Here is a 19,728-nt window from a genome sequence, read left to right on the forward strand (position 1 = left end):
AAAAGATTCCAGTAACACTCTGTTGAACATATTGGCCTTATTTTAGTTTTTAAATGGGCATATGCGAGCTCCCTCTAAAATGCAGAGGATGATACTTGAGTCTGTTGGTTGAATTGGTGCAGTTCTTTTAATAGACACTAGATGGCAGCAAAAGCATTCTGTATCCCCTAGGCCTACTCTGTCTGTCTGTATCTCTCCCTCTCTCTCTCTCTCTCTTCTCCTCCCCCCCCCCCCCCTCTCTCTCTCTCTCTTTCCCCATCAGTGTCTTCATATAGGGTGTTACAGTGTACAGTACCAGGAATTACATCACGTCTCAAGTGCATCATTTTCTTTCCCAGAGACAAAAGGTGGTTCTTGTTCATCTAATCTGCCTAATCATTTGCCATTTATACAGTGATTGCTCTGTTCTCTAGTTTTTCCCCAAATTAGAAGTGTTTGTGGTGTTGAAATGGTATAACCATTCAATCATGCATCTTCAAGGATGCAGAGAGCAAAGGGGGTTGTGTTTTATCTATGCTTAGCCTCTCTAGGTGCATATGCATAATGTAATTTCTAGCAGACGGCATGTGTCATTATTTTTACCGAGCTCACATGTTTCCTCGAATTGCTTTATACCTCGTCTCGCAAGGTAATTTAGTTCTTTTCATTATCACTAGTATTTTGCCTCCCCTATTGGATTAGACACCATCCTTACCGCTCTATTATATGGGTTTACTGGGAGATCTATGAACTCTGTGGTATTGAGGCTTATATATTTCATTTGTTTACACTGATCGAAATGTGCGATGTTGTGGCATGGGAGAGTATGAATCTAAGTGTGAAAACGGACCCACATTATTATCCCATTTTCACTCTGTGTAACATTCATTTTATTAGTTTCTTTTCTTCTTTCTATGGTGTATACTGCTCCAAAACGAGTGCTCGCCAGAGTCTGTGCAGGTTTGCACGTGTAATGGTTATGTGAAAAATATACCAGTGAAATATTATTTAAAAAAAATCATTTTAAAAAATGTCACATTTCTGCCATTTTTGAAAATGTCTGGAGATTTTCACCTACTAGGCCTATTGGGAACGATACCTATTGGGAATGATTCCTGCTGGTTATGCAATACCCTATAGAGCAGTGGTTCTCAACCTTTTCAGGCCGCGACCCCCAAAATAATCATATTTTGACTGAGGACCCCCCCACCACCATGACGAGCACTAAGGGTCGATTCAGACTCTAATAAGGTGCCAAGTTTATTTTGGTTCGGCACTGTCCAGACCCAAATATGGGTCGCCACCCCCGGTTCGGGGGAGCACCAACCAACTAAACTCAGCTCCTCAGTGCTGCCGAAATGTTGTGACCTCCCGACTTAATTTCCGTGCTCAGCGGTGTCTTCTCATTCATTCAGCCCAGCTTCAAGTTCATAATTTCGGCTGTGAAGTCAAGGAAACAGCGGTCGTTTGGAAGGGAGACAAGCCAACCTCCAAATGATTGAGGCTGTGTATTGAGCGTTGCATAGCGGATACATTGTCAGCTGGCTCTCGCTCTGGCTGGAGAGTGATGGCAGGCAGACTGGGAGGCATGCACACACACACACACACACACACACACACACACACACACACACACACACACACACACACAGCTTTGCTGCGTGTCTCGCTAGTCGCTGACCGCTTTAAAGAGAAAAGAAGAGCTTAAACACAACTTTGCTAGTGTTCCGTGTAGACATAGCCTCCTATATTACCTCTATGGTTTATAGCCGATCTGCAAGCTTAAAACCTGTTGCGTCCGTGACGAGTTGTGACTGTGGGCATGCAGAAAGAGAGGCGGCACGTCTATATTGTGAGCTTGTAGATTAAATGTTTTCGACAGAGCTCGCGCGTATGTGCGAGAGAGAGACCCCGTTTCCATCTGGTGCGGTTGGAGCTGCTGCTCACTGAACCTCCAGTCATTCAGCATGCAGCCGCGAGGGCCAGTCAGATATGTATCCGTCCTGCTAAGCTCATTTATCGGCGACAAACGTTTTCATGCCAAGGACATCCAATATTTACAAGTGACTGCGGCGCTAGCCGTTAAGAGAGTATGAATTGAACTTTGAACCAAAATAAACTCTGCACCTTATTAGAGTCTGAATCGACCCTAAGAGTTGAGCCATTATATTTTGTATAACGCGGTTCTATTGTGAAAATAGCAGATCTACATGCTCACAACGCCTCGCAACGCGAGGTGTTGTGAGCATGTAGATCGGCTATTTTCACAATTTCAGACTCTAACATTCGACAATTTGGCCAATGTTTCATTTGTCATTTTAGAGGTATTAAAAAGTCGATACGCTCTATACACTTACACTTTATGTTGGTTTGTTTAATGTTGTGTGAGAAAACAATGTTTCACATTAAGTTAATGATCTTGGGACCCCCCAACATAATTTGGGGACCTCGACCCACAGGTTGAGAAGAGCCCTGTGGGACCCTGGTCAACAGAAAATATAGGGTTTATAAGTGCTTACATGAACACACTGTATTTGGCTGTGCAGCAGTGGTTTGCCAGACAGACGGTGGTTGGAGTATAGTGCTGAAAGGAGATAGATAGCATAGCGCTACTGGCAGTGGGGGAAGACGTACTCATATGTTTTTACCTAAGTAAAAGTATCAGTACCGCAATGTAAAAATGCTCTGTTAGGCTGAAGCCACACCAAAGTACCTATGAGAGTGGATTCCCCATTCCGCCAATGCATTTCAATGAGAAGGGAGCGTTTTTTGCAGAAATCTTCTACTGGCATGAAAACGCTGAATCCACTCTCATAGGTACTTTAGTGTGGCCTCAGCCTTACAAGTCAAAGTTTGGTATTCAAATTTACTTGTGTAAAAGTACAAAAGTATTGGCATGATAATGTACCAAAAGTAAAGGAGTCATTATACAGAAATGTCCCATTTCAAGTTTTCAAAATGTTTGAAAATATTTTTGAATATAGCCGATCTACATTTGCCATGCATTGGGAGCTATTTTAGAAAATCCAGAGTATATACACAGTATAGGGCTGAAGAGGTTTTTGTACATTTTGGTAATAACAATCTAAACATGTAACATAACTACTAATTGTAGTGGAGATACATATGTTTTTGTCTCTGAGATGTACTGGAGTGGAAGTAAAAGTATAGATAGACAATTGGAAATACTAGGTTAAAAAACGCCTCAAAAGTCTACATAAGTACGGTACTTGAGTAAATGTACTTAGTTACTTTCCACCCCTGCGCATAGCGCTGCTGGTATGTGTTGAGTGTCTGACGGACAAACTTAAAGGAGCACAATGAGACAGATGTTCCCTCTGATTAGGCGAGCCTGCTTACAGGCAGAATGAATGCTGCTGCACACACACCACACATATCCACAGTATATTAACACACACACACACACACACACACACACACACACACACACATATGTAGTGAGTCCAACACACATCCACAGTATATTAAAAACTTAAACCCCCCTCACATTGTCCAGTGATTCTCAACCTTTTGCTGTGACCTCCCCAAAATTATTTGAACCCTGAGAAGCACTTGGAATTGTAGAAGTTAAGGCATTCAATTTAGTTTGACTCGGTTCCACCGTTAAATATTATCAAAATAGCAGCTCTACAAGGTCTTGTGAGCTTATAGATTGGCTATGTTCTAAATGTTTGTCTCTTTCTTATATTATTTGACAATTTGGCCAATATCTGACAAGTTTTTATAGTATAGTTTGATGATTACTGTTGATGCAGTAATGGCCCCCCTTTTTCCCCCATTTTTTAAGGTATTAGAAATGTGTTAAAAGTCCTTAAATTGTCACTTCACTGTCATCTGGGGACCCCCCAAAAAATCATGTGGGGACCCCCATGGGGGTCCCGACCCACAGGTTGAGAACCACTGCTCTAGTTTATAAAATAATCCACAGAGTGCTGCCCTGTGTCAGGCTCCTGTTGCGGTGTGGAAACCGCTTCCTTTACCTGCTATTTTACTACCGTAACTACATTATTCATTAATAATTACGCCTTGAATATAGTAGACTATTTGACACTTCCAATGTAAACGAGTGACATAACTTGATGCAAGTTCATCTGCTAGAGCATTTAGTTAGTAAAATAACAGGTAAAGTCTAGCACCGCAATAATGATTGCGCAACCACAGGGCAGCGCTCTGTTGATTCGTCTATACTATGTGTTTTTGTTTGTTGTTTTCGCTCGACATTAAATATGGACATAACGGTTTTCTCCGGAATACAGACGCTGGGGTTTAAATGAAACCTGATTTAGTGTTTGTCCTATGGCAGTGTTGTTCACTGGAAAATATCCGATCTACAAGCTCACAATGTGCTGGGATAGCTACATATTTAAGTTGCGCCAGTAGAGTGCAACTACTGTGTCCGGTTCCGTCTATTTCCAGCGGTATCTGTCTGTGTTTACGGCCGCCTTTAGCCAATGAGGGACCAGCATTCTTGGTGACGTCACCATCAACAAGTGCGATCTGATATAAATAACAAGGCGTAAGTTGGCACCTCAACATAGTGCCAGCTTGCCCACCCACACACATACATACAGCACCGATCGCAGTACTTGTGCACTCTGCTGCCACACAAGGCCATATATGGCCACAAGTGCACAAGGCGCAAGTTGGCACCTCGACAGGGTGCAGTCTAGTATATTATATTATACCTGTACATACGTATTGTATATTAGTATAGAGATATCTGTTATAAACCAATCGCAACTCCGCCCCCCTCCGCCTAGACCTCCGACCAGAATCACAGCCGCCTCTAAAGGAACCATTCACTTGAATGGACATCCAGCGGATTTTTACACGTTAAATATGAATTCCGTTTTGGACCCAGAGCTTCGAAATCTCTTCCAATCCATCAACAAGGCCTGGATCTGCATTGGAAAAAATATTTAGACCTTTAAACTTTTAAAACAATACGACATAGGAATATATAAGGTCGCAGCAGAGGAATAAGGAACATGTCCATGGTTGCTGGACCACAGAAAGTCGTTTCAAACCAATTTAAATATGAATGGACTGTATTGGCCTAAACGGCAATAACCCATTACTACAAACACCTTATTTGTTATGTTAAATAGCAACTGATTAAGTAATGTACGTCGGTGAATGTCTGAATAAACATGGGTAGCGACGCGAAGTGTTGTATTTCAACTCTGCTTTCGACTGCAGGCTGTGGGCAGGGGCGTCACAAGGGGGGGGGGGGGGAGTGGGACTGACTTACCAGAGCCCAATGTGGAAGGGCCTTAATTATTTTAGACTTTATCTATTGAAAAATAGCAGATATACAAGCTCATAGCGTGGCACCGAGTGCCGCGCTGCGAGATGTAGATTTGCTATTTTTGAAATCCCACGATGAAGAACATTCATGTGGGCCCACAGCGAATCCTTGTACCCAGGGCCCAGAATTTGGTGCGACACCCTTGCCTCTCCCTCTGCGGCTCGGCAGCTAAACTTGTCAGGAATCGCGAACATTTCACGCCAGAGATATCAAATGTTATAGATTTATAAGCAATCGGCATGATAAGAAACATGTAGCCTACATTTGAAGCAGTTTATTCTGGTTGGTTGTTTGTGTAATGGAGAGTAATAGCCTCTAAACAAATCAGTGAAAAGTGAAAATGGCTCTGTAGGTCCAGCAGACAGGCGATTTCCTCATTCTGCTGTTGCGTCCTTATATATTCCTTTGTCGTATTGTTTTAAAAGTTTAAAGGTCTACATATTTTTCCAATACATATCCAGGCCTTGTTGACGGATTGGCCAAGATTTCGAAGCTCTGGGTCCAAAACGGAATTAATATTTAATGTGTAAAATCCGCTGTATGTCCATTCAAGTGAATGGTGCGGCTGTGATTCTGGTCGGAGGTCTAGGTGGAGAGGTGGGGGCGCGGCCTCCGCGATTGATCCATTGGAAAAACTATTTAAGCTGATAAATAATCTTTGTAAGGTTCTCTTTCCTGACTGGATAGTATTGGTATCCTGACCTGTAAAAATAATTGTTTCTGGTCAGGACCAGGAGACCTCTGTTACTGAACAGTCAATAGCTGTGATCACAGAACTTTTAACAAAAGATCATTCCTAGAAACACCCCAAAACATTACTTTTACCACCATTAAGTCATATGAAGCTTACTTTTTTATTGTGTATCTGTAAAGCACACCGTGCATTCGCGCTGTGAAGGGTGCTATATATATAAAGGTCATTCATTCATAGAGGCTATAGTTACCAAGAGTTCGGGTGCTAGAATAGAAAAAGGTGTTTTCTGCCTTGAGTGCTGCGTTCTGCTTATAAGGCTTGTTTTATACTTGGTTGAGTGCGCGGGTGTCACAAGATCGTCAGCGACACATTGTGAGCTCGTAGAAAGAACAAATCAGGACCGCACACATTCATTTGGCGATGCTACCCTTTTTGCCAGTCCACAGCTCTCGCAGTTCCACCCGGCAGCCCAGGTCCCTTAGGGCCGCTCTGCACACATCGCCGCAGTCTTCCTGATAGGAGCGTAGAGCCTCCGCTATCAGGTGTTCGGCTCCCATCTGCAGGATGGGTTGGCTGAAGTCGTTTGCGTGCGCCACGAGGTTCCTCATGAGCATGCAGGCCTGTTTCTGCACGTTGACCTGACCGGGGTGAGCCTTCATGGCCTGTACGGCGGCCATGGCCCCCCCGCTGTCCATGATGACCCGGCAGTTGCTGGGTTTCCGGAGAGCCAGGACGGAGAGACACGCGCAGCCCTGCTCGCACACGTTGGCGTTGCTCGCGTGCGCGTTCATGGCGACCACGATGAGTTGCACCCCGCCCGCGCTCACGACCATGTCCTTCACGTCGTCGTTTCCTGCTATGGCTCGTATGGCACTCAGTACCTGTCGAACTACTTCCTGGGTCTCAAAGCTGTCTGCGAGCAGCGTCATCAGGAGCTTTAGCCCTCCGAGGTCACAGATGTCTTGACAGAACTCGTTCCTCACGGCCAGGTGGGACAAAGTGGAACAGAGTACACTGATGACAGAGATCTTGTCAGCATGAGCTTTCGCGGCCTTGACGATAACTTTCAGTCCGCTGTGTTGCATTACGATAAGCTTGGCGTGTTCGTGGCCACGTCCAAATGGAACTCTGACGTCATCATCGAAGGTCATGACCGTGAGAGCCATGCTGGCCTCCTTAACCAGCTTGGCACATCCAATGTGCTTGCAGATGGCGCCAGTCAAAAGTGGCAGAACGCCAGCGGTCACCAAATCCTGTCGATTCTTCTCGTGCTTCAGACAGCAGTTGCGTACGGTGCGAATGACTGCACTTATTACAGCAGGGTCACACATGTATCTCCTTAGGATGGATACAATGATACCCACGCCTGCTTTATCTAACAAGTCTGGCTGTCCATCAGTCAACATAGCCAGGGCAGCAAGAGCCACCAACAGAACTCCTTGGTCCTCCAAACTCTTTCCGCAGCAGGACAGAACGATGGGGTATGCACCTTTCTGAGCAGCCAGGTACTTCTGTGCAAATCCCAAGGAGCATTGCTCGATAAAACTTTTGAGTTCTGCTGTCATGTTCCCCTTCGAGTTGGAAACTCGAAGGGCCTCCAAGGCCTGCAAGACCTTGTGAGTTTTGCCCTCCTGCTTGCCATCAGAGGAGGCTGTTGGTACATCCTTCACTATGAAGCTTAGGTTCACACCTTGAGACACAAACTGCTCCACAGTGTCTCTCAATGCGTCTTCTGGATCCATGTCAAACTCCTCCATGTTCTCCTTGACTACATCATCAAAGGTCTCTTGTGTGATCCTTTGTGTGGACATTGTAATTCTTGTTAACACCACACGGTGATAAGCTATTGAAAATAATGAAGGACGTATTATGCTGTTTGGTGTTAATATAAAATGTCTGACAACTACGTCATCAGTATGATGTCTGTCTCCATATTTGGGCATATCTGGAGGTCAGGAGGTGAGACGACTAGGTCCCAACGATGCGGGACCTTATTTGCCTCCAGAGCCTAAGGGCTCTGGAGGTCCTTGTACACAGACATAATATACTCACATACAGAGATATGTGGAAGTTATAGATACCAGTAAGACACTCTAATCAGGAGTTAATCGACCTTCACGTTGCATACACAAACTTTAGAAGGCAATCGTTGCAAATCAGGAGGGAATATGGGAAATGGGACAGATCCATGTTGATGACATGACTTTAGAGATACTATGTACCGCTATGTGTGATTTTAGGCCAAAATCTGTAGGCGCAGTGTCCAAAAATGTGTTTTGCACAATAATCTTTTTTCATAGTAACTTGCGACCTAACGGTCGCAACTAGAGGTTCGGGGTGCTACCACTGATATACCCATATATGGAGATCTCTGTATCTGTCAGTTCTTGTCCAATTCATGCCCATATTTGGAGAGACCCATAATATCATCGGTATACGCCCATATTTGGGCATGCCCAATTTGTGCCCTTATATGGAGCTGACCGATTTGCCATGACGACACATTGAGGTTAGACCACCCTCTTCATATTTGGGCGTAGCTGCATTGGGAACTCAAATGGTTATGGCTGAGTCATGGTGACATAGTGTGACGACGTGGTCCTGCCCGCCCTCCGTCCAGTCGTCCCTAACGTAATTTTTTATAGAAGATTTATGAACTTGGCCTAATTGCAATTGGCCCATCTCTCCTCAGCAATTCAACTACATGTACTGTACACTGCAAAATCCAGAGTTAATTTAGCCACATGAACATCATCCGTGTTTTGGTCATGTCAACATTTGGCGAAGATTTTACATTTACGCAAATATAGCCGATCGACAAGCTCACAGCACATCGCAACGGGAAGCGTTTTTCTCTATTCGACGTACTGCGAAAGTATATCACGTGAAGTGGTTAACTCTCAGGATTTTTAACTATGTACTTCTGGGGTCAGAATGTTCCTCTTGGTACAATTCCCAGGCAGCTGTGGAGAGAGAGAGAGAGAGTGAGAGTGCTGTCTGTGGGGATCTCTGTCTATCTGTCTGGGGGAATGAGACAGATGTTTACGCTGATTGGACACAAGGCAAACCGCCTCTCCCGTTTATACCCGCAACTCGCCCGTCTAGTCGGCCTCAGATTGCCTGCTGATAGAAAAACAATATTGTCTCTGCTCGCACAACACTCAAGAAAGCCATTCAGTTCGGGCTGCTAGAGAAACAGCTGCCATTACACGCACAGACACGCACACACACACACATGCATTCACACACACGCGCGTGCATGCATACGCACGCACAGAGGCATGCACTTGCACAAATGCACAACTCCTCCACACACCAAGCACTGCAGCAGATGGAGACATCCTTCATTATAGCAGTACATATGAGGGGGAGAATGCCTTTTTTTTTTTATCGTGTCGTGGGTTCAGGTGGGTGGTGTTGGTAGTGCATGTATTGAGTCAGGTGTTTAGTTGGGTGGTGTTGGTAGTCAGGTGTTTGGCAACATGGTCCACTTGTTGTTGTTTAGAGCACAGGTTCTGACTCTTTATTTTAATTTAAAGGGACCCCCTCTTCACTGATTTCAGCATTTACATCGTGCAAGAAGACAGAGATGTGACTTACGTATATTCATTAGACCGTGTTCTGAGAGAAGCATTTAACTCTCTTGCCGCCGAACGAACGCTTGTTCTTTTTCTTCTGTGGCGCGGGTGTGTACAGTAGCAGCAGCTCCCGTAACGCTAATCTCAAATCAGGAGCACACATAAACAACATGGCGGCGAGATTACTTTTCTGGTCGATTTCTATGCCTGGATCTAGTTTCTCCATTTCTATGTCTACAACCGAGGGACAAACTTCAGCCTCGTTCATTGGAACGGCAGTGCCCATTTGACTTTTTTTTCTTCTTTTTTTACAACACAATGAGGGATATGCTGGTCTTTTACAAAAAATTGCGGTTGGAAATAATGGATGGATACTTTTTAATAAAATATTTTATTAGAAAATAAGTAAGCTACTTTTATGGCGTTATAAGACATCCTTAGATCCTTATTAAATCAAATAAATGGAAATGAGAGCCGACGGCGGTGCGGCAGGGCCGGCTGGTGCCCATAATGGCTGAGGGTGCCCCCCTTTTAAGTGAGGTTGCCCATATATTTAAAAATGTTTTATGTCCAATAAAGCGCGGCAGCTGCAGCGGCGCCCCCTGTAGCCTGTCTATATCTGACTGTGCCCACTGTGCCCACTGCGCAGGCAATGACAGCCAGACAATTAAACCAACCATCACTATTAGCAAAACAATCGGAAGCTTTGTTTTATTATTCAGGCATGCAAACTTGTAGCTTTTCGGCGAAAATCGCTGTTTTGAATCCAAATTGATCGTTTGTGTGATTCGTTCAGATTCGATGTAAAAATATTTAGGGGGGGTGGGGGGGGTGTCATGTCATCTAGGCTGCGTTGAGCAGCAGTGAGAAGAGGAGCGCTTTTTTTCTCTTCTTGGCTCCGTCCGGTTTGTCAGTGCAGTAGTGGTGAAGGTGGATGGGGAATATGGTAGTTTTATTTTTGAACAAATCAAGCGCTCGCTTTCTCTTGCCTGTGACGTCAACACCAGGGGGTTATTATCGTAAATGAACACGAACGAAAAAACGAAAACTAGAATGGAAAAACATTGTCGTTAACTGAAATAAAAATTAAAACTAAGCTTTTTAAAAAAAACGATAACTAAACTGAAACGGTATTGTGTGTTTGCAAAACTAACTAAAACTAACTAAAATGATAGAGAAAATGTCCTTAGTTTTCGTCTTTGTCAATTTAATTTGGATGGATGTCCAATCTATTTTCATTAGAGATGTGCCGGTCAATCGGCCGCCGAAAGCGGCCGCATCAGTAACCAGCGTCCACTGACATAAATTCTCAGTACTGTTCACTCAGCATGCATGATGCTCTGGGACCACCAGCTGCAGGACTGCGACTTGTAGGCTACTTAGCAGCCAGTCTGACAAATGGTGCTGATTACCTTTGCAATGTAAGGATATATTCCATAATCCTGTGTCAATGTCGTCTCAAAAAAGAAGGGGAAAAAAAGCGTTGCATCATGCTTTCCTGCCTCCTGTCCAGACGGTCCATGCAGAAGGAGTTTAGGCTACTTAACTTTCATTTAACAGAATGCAACAGCATTGCAAAAGCTTTTGCAAGCTACAGAAAAAGCCATTAGTCCCTTTATTTTAGCCAGTTTAAAAGGAAAATCAGCTCCAGTGTCTCTGTTGCTGAAAAGAAACGTTGTGGTGTATCCAGTCCACACGCTGGATTAATGAATGTCCACAGGTGAAGCCCGTTATAGGTCGTTAATAGTCTCCTCTGATAGTTTCACAAAGTACACTAAGCAACAGAAATGTAGGCTATATGTAACATTTAAGTGACTAAGTCCCTGACAGAGGTTTTACAAGCAAAACAACAGCAGCAGTCATGAGGTAATTTTTGCCCTTAAATATTTGAAAGGAACAGACTTTAAGACATTCGTTTTGCAAGATAAGATTTTGCTTGTTAAAATATATATTCAATACTATTAATAATATTTTAAATAAATGATCTCAATATGTACTATTATTGTATTACTGTATTATTTCATGTTATTATTCAGTGAATAAAATAGCAAAACAAACACATTAAAAATGGTCTTTGGGCTTGTTTAAATTGGTGTCCTTTTTAAACTAGTTTAAATTGAATGACAAATAAAACACAGTAGGCTATTGGCTACTATGTAGAAAGCATTCCAAAGACAAATTGCAAAAGGAATGGTATTTCATATTTCATACTGCTACTTTATAGCCTGTATATTGACTATTAACATGTACATTAGGACAACATGTGACATAGTCCTGTTTACACAATGCTGTACCCCCTGCCCCCTCCAACTGTACAGGTATAAAAGTAGAAAAAGGTCCCCTTTTTCTACTTTTTTTATTGTATTACTATTTTGATACTTGCTTAGGCAATGTAAACTTATGTTTCTCATGCCAAAGGCTCCTTTACATTGAATTGGTATAATTGACAAGAAAATGTTGAGAAAAATATTAAACATAGGTCTCTAACCTGGGGGGGGCTAAGTTAACCTATAGTCAGCCCCCCACACGTCACACGTGCGTGCATGCATGTCATGTGCATGCAAATGTAGGAGCCAAACAAAAGCTATGTTTGCCGTTGGCCGACTATTAACACCTTTTGGCTTCACTAATGAGTGGGGAGGGGAGGCGCAAGCTGCAGGTTCTCTCAAAGCTAACATGCCATTGTTAGCTAACTTAGAAGACAAAACGAAAAAATAAATAAAATAAAAAAGAGAACTTTTTCTAAATCTCATCTGAGGGTGCTCCACTGGAAAACTGAGGGTGCTTAGCAGGACTGAGCACCCCCGTGGAACCGGGCCTGCGGTGCGGGCGGGAGGCTGGTTCAAGCAAGCAAAGCACACCAGGCTGTGAAACATGACATTCAAATCATTACCAATACCCAATTCTGTCAGCTGCCTCGGTGGTGTGCTAGGCTCAGTGTTAGACACAATAACATGGGATCGAACCCCGTTCTCTACACTCTCTCCTTCAGGCATAATTCTGCGCCTTTGGGCATAACTTTTTCGCCTAGGAGCAGGGCCGCTGCTGCAGGGTGCAAAACCGTTTCGGCCAGGCCTTTCAGCCTGGCGGAGACAACAAGCATGAGTGAATCAGAGGAAACATAATGGAAATAGGATCGGAGAGGAGAGGAGAGGAGAGGAGAGGAGAGGAGAGGAGAGGAGAGTGTGCAGTAGGACTGGGCACTGATAAGGTGGTGGTTGTATCAGTAATTGTAATCTGCAGTGGGCCACATGGCTCTGCATGTAAAGCTATTAGATTCTGCTGGCTTTGCTCACTATATGTGCTCACATACACTGTAAACCCACATGCACTTATATACGCTGTGTACTCATAATATACACTATGTACACAGGCCAGACAGACATACTAGGAAGCAACCAAACAAACAAGTACTGATTGCAGGGAGGCATGACTCCCTGCAGGAACTAGTACTGATGTCATAGTAGTGTCATCATAGATGACTGACAACGTCATAAATAATACTGACATGTCATAGATGACTGACGTTATAGACTGTCAGCCGAATGTTCGAGATCCCCATGTATTACCAAATAGATGATGTCATAGAGCTAACCAGCTAATGATATTGCGCTAACCTTCCCACCAGAATATAGGCATGCTGGGGTTCAAGTGGCATTCTCATTCAGTGACAGTCTCACCCGCTCCTCCTAAATAGATAACTTACGTTAGCTGCTGCCGCTCTTAAAATGACACGCATACATAGTACATACACACACACACACACACACACACACACACACACACACATGCATGCATGCACACAGATAGATAGTGAGATTATTTTCATTTTTTTCTTCTTTTCTCTTATCCAGCTGCTCCCCCTGGGGCCCGCACTTTGAAAAGCACTGAGCTAAACAGCCGTGAAAACAGGGAGGAGGTATTGTAGAGTGTAAACGGGGACATAGGGAGGAGGAGGAGGGGAGGTGTAGTGGCCTTCTCTCTGTGCGTCTGTCAGGGGTTAATTATCACTCGCGTTGTTATTGAGTGCTAATTTATTGCCTCGCTGCGAGCTATGTGTTAAATAAACGCACCAAACGGAGAGCACACTGTTGCTGCTATCAGATTGCAACACAGCGTGCGCACACACGCACGCGCACACACACACACGCACACACGCACACACACACTCACAGACACACACACACACACACACACACACACACACTACAGGGTACGACTGATATGTTTTTTGTTTTAGTTTTTCAAGGCCAATAACGATTTGGTTTTTTTGTTAAACATATTCAATATTTTTTCTATTCCTCTGCAAATAAATGAATAATACAGCACTGGAATAACATTACTAGAGCAATTCCCTTTCGCTAAATAAAATACAACGATGAATTAATAAAATGAGCAAAGAAGATACAGCAAATTAAAAGACATTTTGATACCAATACTTTTGTACTTTTACCCAGGTACATTTTGCATTCCAGACATTGACTTGCAACAGAGTATTTCTGCATCGCAGTATTAATACGTTTACTTAAGTAACAAATAAGTAAAGCGCCTGCATACGCGCACGCGTCATGTGCACGCGCGCGGGCTCGTGTGTGTGTGGAGCAGAGTTCCAGCGACATGGAGCCGGTGCCACTGTAAACAGTAGACCCCCGTAAACCCACACAGTGACAGCTTAGCAGCCTCCATCCATCTGTCCTCCATAACAACACCAGCACCTCCTCCCCGAGGAGATGGCTGAGAACACAGCTCTCCTGAGGACCATTCACTGCTCTGTGTGTGTGTGTGTGTGTGTGTGTGTGTGTGTGTGTGTGTGTGTGTGTGTGTGTGTGTGTGTGTGTGTGTGTGTGTGTGTGTGTGTGTGTGTGTGTGTGTGTGTGTGTGTGTGTGTGTGTGTGTGTGTGTGTGTGTGTGTGTGTGTGCGTGCGTGCGTTTGTACCTGTCTTTCTGCCTATGTTTCTCTCTGTCTGTCTGTCTGTCTCTTTCCGTTTGTCGCTCTGTGTGTGTCTCTGTCTCTCTCTCTCACACACACACACACACACACACACACACACACACACACACACACACACACACACACACACACACACACACACTTTCTCTCTCTTCTCCCTTGCTTCTAAATAGTCTGTTCACACCTCAGGCTGTGTGCTGAGCTGATTGGTATGCGGGTTAGCATAATGTAGGATAATACATTTGTAAGCTTATCTTTCCTTTAGCTTACAGCAAGCAGCTGCCTCATTCAATTATGCCTCCTCTAAATAACTGCAAGTTGTTGATGTTGTTTTATTTTTTATTTACCCCAGTCCCTTTACATTTGTTTTTAATTTAGACGTGGGGTGTGCTTTGTCTTATCGTCAGCCTGAATTTTACTTTATCATAAGACAGAAAAAAGCAATCGTACAAGCTCACAACCCTGGCGGGTTGTGAGCTTGTAGATCTGCTGTTTTTGTCGTGCAACACCTCTGTAGATGCAATGCACAACTGAAATGATTGGTTTTAAAGGAGCTATAGTCAACTTTTTCTTGAAAAACGGATGCTAAAAAAGAAATAATGTTTCGAAAATATTTTATAAAAAAATAAGCTTCATATATGTGTTTCTATTCAAAAATGACCACACAAAGCGTAAAATAATGATAAAATAATCATTTTGGCCATTGTCAGACCGACACTTTGTTTACATTCTAGTCTATAGACTAGGATGTAAACAAAGTGTCGGCCCTACAATGAAAAAGTTGACTATAGCTCCTTTAAGTTACTGCACGACAGAAAGGCAGCCAATATACTGTATACAGTAAGTGTGTGCACAGTAAAATCTTGAGTGAATACAGCCTGAAATCCAGACTGATTCGCTATGTTCGTCTTTTTCTCACTTCGCTACTCAGTCTGTAGAAGTACAAGTATTGGGAATTGGAAATACTCAAGTAAAGTACAAATGCCTCAAAATTGTACTTAAGGACAGCACTTAAAGGGGAAGACCACCCATTTTCAATATTGAAATATGTCATTAATATACCTTAGAGGAGTTGTGTGGAAATAGAAAGAAAGTTCCCCCCCTTCTGTGTTGCCTAGAACTGGAGGATTGATTTTGGGGTTTGTATTGTAAAGTACAATGTGTGATGTCATTAAGTTGTAATTTACAATACAAACCCCAAAATCAATCCCCCAGTTCTAGGCAACACAGAAGGGGGGGAACTCTTTTTCTATTTCCACACAACTCCTCTAAGGTATATTAATGACACAGTTCAATATTGAAAATGGGTGGTCTTCCCCTTTAAGTAAATGTACTTAGTTACTTTACACCACTGGTCGCACACTTTAACTTTCACTCCTCCTACCCCCTCTCTCTCTCTCTGGCTCTATACTTCTTCCACTCACGCTCTTGCTCTCTTTTTTCCTCCCCTCCCTCTTTTCCCCACTTTTCTCTTGTATCTCCCTGCCTGTCTCTCCTCCTGTTTATGAGACACAGCTGATCTGCACTGATTCAATTCAGTGTTCAGCAGCCCTGATAATCATGATGAATATCCCCTCTGTGTGTGTGTGTGTGTGTGTGTGTGTGTGTGTGTGTGTGTGTGTGTGTGTGTGTGTGTGTGTGTGTGTGTGTGTGTGTGTGTGTGTGTGAACTCCCTCTCCTTCCTCTTCCTGTGTTCATAACACTCCTTGATGCCACGGTGATGTCAGCGGTACGAGGGATGAATAGTTATTGTTATTCAGAAATACTGCAGCATCACTTGAGTTTAGCTTTCTTTGTGTCACGATGGCACTTACATATAGTACGGTCCTCCTCCAGAAAGAAGTAAAAGAAATCTTTCGGTGCATATGGAATAGGGTAGCACGCACACAAGCATGCACGTGCACACACACACACACACACACACACACACACACACACACACACACACGCACACACGCACACACACACACACACACACATTACCTGACTTTCGCCAGATGGTGGCAGCATTGCGTTGCATTGCTTTACCATCTGGGCTCGGTCCGCCAGCGTTGATAACACTCGTAAAGTCCCGGGCCGGACCAATCAGCGGCAGCTATGGGCGGGCTCTGAGCGGCTCTGAGCCAATAGAGTGACGTTGCCTGAGTGCATGACGTTGCCTGTCTGCAACGTCATGCAGACAGGCCAATATGAGTGGTTGGAGTTGGCACTCCCAGACTGTGATAGAAACGGCCACATCCAATCACCTGCTACAGAAATTCAAAAAATGGCCCGCCCCTTACATAGAGTCTGGCCGAGAGATCCCAGATGTAAGGCAGAGCGTTACGCACTGCTGCAACTATCTGGCGAAAGTCAGGTTAACACACACACACAGAGAGAGGGGGATATTCATCTTACATGCATAAATGATATCTATGTAAAATATAGAAAATATGTTATGATATGTTTTAATTGTCTGCAAAACATCCTCCTGCACAACGTGCAATTTGGATTTGGGGTCAATACTACATTTGGTTTAGAAGCTATTGAAAATACATTTCCCTAAATACATAACAGAGAGTATTTTGTTAACGGCCCCTGCGTAGCTCCATGGTTGAATACCTGCCAAATGTCAAATATCCAATATGAAACTAGCTTCACCACCGTCTATCAAATAATGGCATTGACTGTAACAGTATGTGAAAATGCAGAACTTTTTTTCTCTGTGAATGATAATCCTGAATGTTCATTGCTTGCTTGGTGTCACTCGTCGACAATGGCAGGACAATGGAGTATAAAATAAGCATATTATATTTGACTTACCTGGATATAGACTGAGCCTTCTCTCTGCAATGCGGGCTCGGATCGCACTCCCCGCCTCTCTCACCCCATGACCTATTTACTATACACTATCAATAAAGGCAGTAAACGACCACAAATATATATAAAAAAAAATATATATATATATAATATGAATATAACATTATTTTATGTGGAGATACAGTAAGATGGCACACAAAAAGTGAAAGGTAAACCTGCAGTGGCGGTCATATTGAAGGTCATCATGAATGCATACAGGGTGAATACAGATTGGTTAAAATAACGTTTTCAATAATTAAAATAAGTTCCGGGTTGCAGCTTTAAATAGATCAATATAAAATGCTGTGTGCCGCGTTAAAAGGCTGGCTTAAAAAAAACGTTTCTGTCCTTACTGATTAAGATGTTTTATGGCAACCGGGACAAAACGATTTTCTATAGATGTTTTTCTTTGCCAAGGGGACTCTGTACCTTTGTCCTGAGGGCAGTAGCTGAAAGTGGTGATTTAAGGGATGGCTGCGGGCGTCTGGGAATTTGCCCTGCAAGCATTAAAAGTACTTTACTGTGTACCTGAAGATATTTGGTACTCATTGTGTTGCGCCCTGAGGCGAAATGCACCCATCTCTAACTGTCTAGTACAGATGGGGCAAAGTAAAATGGTCAATGGATTGTGTAAGGAACTTCAATGCACGGAAGGATTTTGTAATTATTCTCTGTTGGGCTACTACAAACATGGTAACACAGTACACACATTCTTGACCTTTTGAGGTAATGGCAATCAGTAGTGGTAGCAAAGAACTCAATCTCAAACATATCTGCCTTTTTTATTCTTCATATAATATTGCTTTCTCAACTTTGTTTTTCACCGTACCACGAGACATGAAGACTATATTTGGTCGATGCATAAGAGATTTAAATTCTGAGAGTGCGTTCTGAAATGATGGCATCGTCAACACATTTCTGTGAAACCTTATTGGTTTCCCACAATTTAAGATCCTTCCTCTGACATTGAACTCCTTGACGTTGAAAGCAACAACGAAGAAAATAAACCGAGAGAGCCATCAGACCCAAACATCTCACATCAGTCAGGCTCTATGAAAAATGCTCATGAAAAGTTATGATCTGGGTGGAGGCCAATTATCTGAGATACTCTGTGTGCGTGCGTTCTATTATTATTACTTCTATTATTGTATTATTTATTATGCTGAGGGCATACTGTAGATCTGATAGTCAATTGTTCAGAAACTTATGCATCTTAAAGCTATACTGTGTAAGTTGCTCAACTAGTGGTCAGAGCTGTATAGCAAACCGCGGTCGCGTCCGCGTCTTTCGGCCGTTTTTCCCCGCGGACCGGGCCTCTCAGGCATTCCGGAGAAACGGACTCCTTCACCCGAGTATATGTTGTTGTTATGTTGAGGCAAGCTACTTCCTGAGAAGTCAGCAAGATGCGCCTGTGATTGGCCGGTAGTGTACCATGTGTTTATGATCCGCGATATGATTGGCCAACGTATACACAACGTATACAGATGATGCAGATGACGTCATTTTGCCGCGAAATTCTCCCCCCCTCACGGCTCATAGAAAACATATAAAGAGAAGGCTTTAGAAGCTGAAATTAACGGAGTGGGGGTTCTAAAACTAGCGATTTAACAGTTAGGACAATTTTAAGATTTGTTTTATAAAAAAAGTTACTTGGTATAACTTTAAATTATAATATACTGTGAATCCTATTCTACATACAGGTGTTAAAGGTGTTCCACATGTGGGTTCCTAAATGGTGGTTGGTGGACTGGCACAAAAAGCGGTGAAACAGGACACAGTGAATATTTGTTGTGTGTTGAGTTTTCAGTGTGTGTGTGTGTGTGTGTGTGTGTGTGTGTGTGTGTGTGTGTGTGTGTGTGTGTGTGTGTGTGTGTGTGTGTGTGTGTGTGTGTGTGTGTGTGTGTGTGTGTGTGTGTGTGTGTGTGTGTGTGTGTGTGTGTGTGTGTGTGTGTGTGTGTGTGTGTGTTGCTTTGCAGGCTCAGCAGTTGCTGAAGAAAGACTTGGAGCTGAAAGCCCTGGAAGCGTTCTACAGAGAGCAGTTGGTCCAGTTTGAGACACGGGTATGGAAATACAAATAACACATGCACACACACGCATGCATGCAGGCAGGCACATATACATAGTGTAGTGTACAGTACATTCAATCTTTTTCCGCATACACACACACACACACACACACACACACACACACACACACACAGACACCCACGAATGCTGAACTTTAAGGTAAAAATGCAGGGATACTCAAAAGCACTGTCTCACGCAACACACCAAATATGAACACAAGAAGAAAGGGCATTCCACTGCTCATCAACCCAGTAGAGTTTGGCAGGTCTGGTGCATCACAAGAGTAGGACGG

At 43.4% G+C, this 19,728-nt stretch overlaps 2 protein-coding genes across 2 annotated transcripts in view; one reads left to right on the forward strand and one right to left on the reverse strand.

Moving 5' to 3' along the window:
* The window catches only part of chchd6a (coiled-coil-helix-coiled-coil-helix domain containing 6a), a gene marked incomplete at its 5' end in the record, with an annotated part of 107,429 nt that overhangs the window by 12,816 nt on the left and 74,885 nt on the right, over positions 1–19,728 (forward strand). Inside the window, one exon of the mRNA XM_080734048.1 lies at positions 19,346–19,429. Within this exon, the coding sequence (XP_080590174.1) occupies positions 19,346–19,429 (84 nt within the window). The remainder of the gene's footprint in view (positions 1–19,345; positions 19,430–19,728) is intronic.
* LOC308291769 (armadillo repeat-containing protein 6-like) lies at positions 6,413–7,813 on the reverse strand (the record flags this gene model as incomplete). The annotated part of the gene is made up of 1 exon (XM_080733897.1): positions 6,413–7,813. One exon carries the CDS (start codon positions 7,811–7,813, stop codon positions 6,413–6,415), a length of 1,401 nt encoding a protein of 466 aa, XP_080590023.1.

Source organism: Nannobrachium achirus (assembly GCF_963921795.1).
Source record: "Nannobrachium achirus genome assembly, chromosome: 9".
Lineage (NCBI taxonomy): Eukaryota > Metazoa > Chordata > Actinopteri > Myctophiformes > Myctophidae > Nannobrachium > Nannobrachium achirus.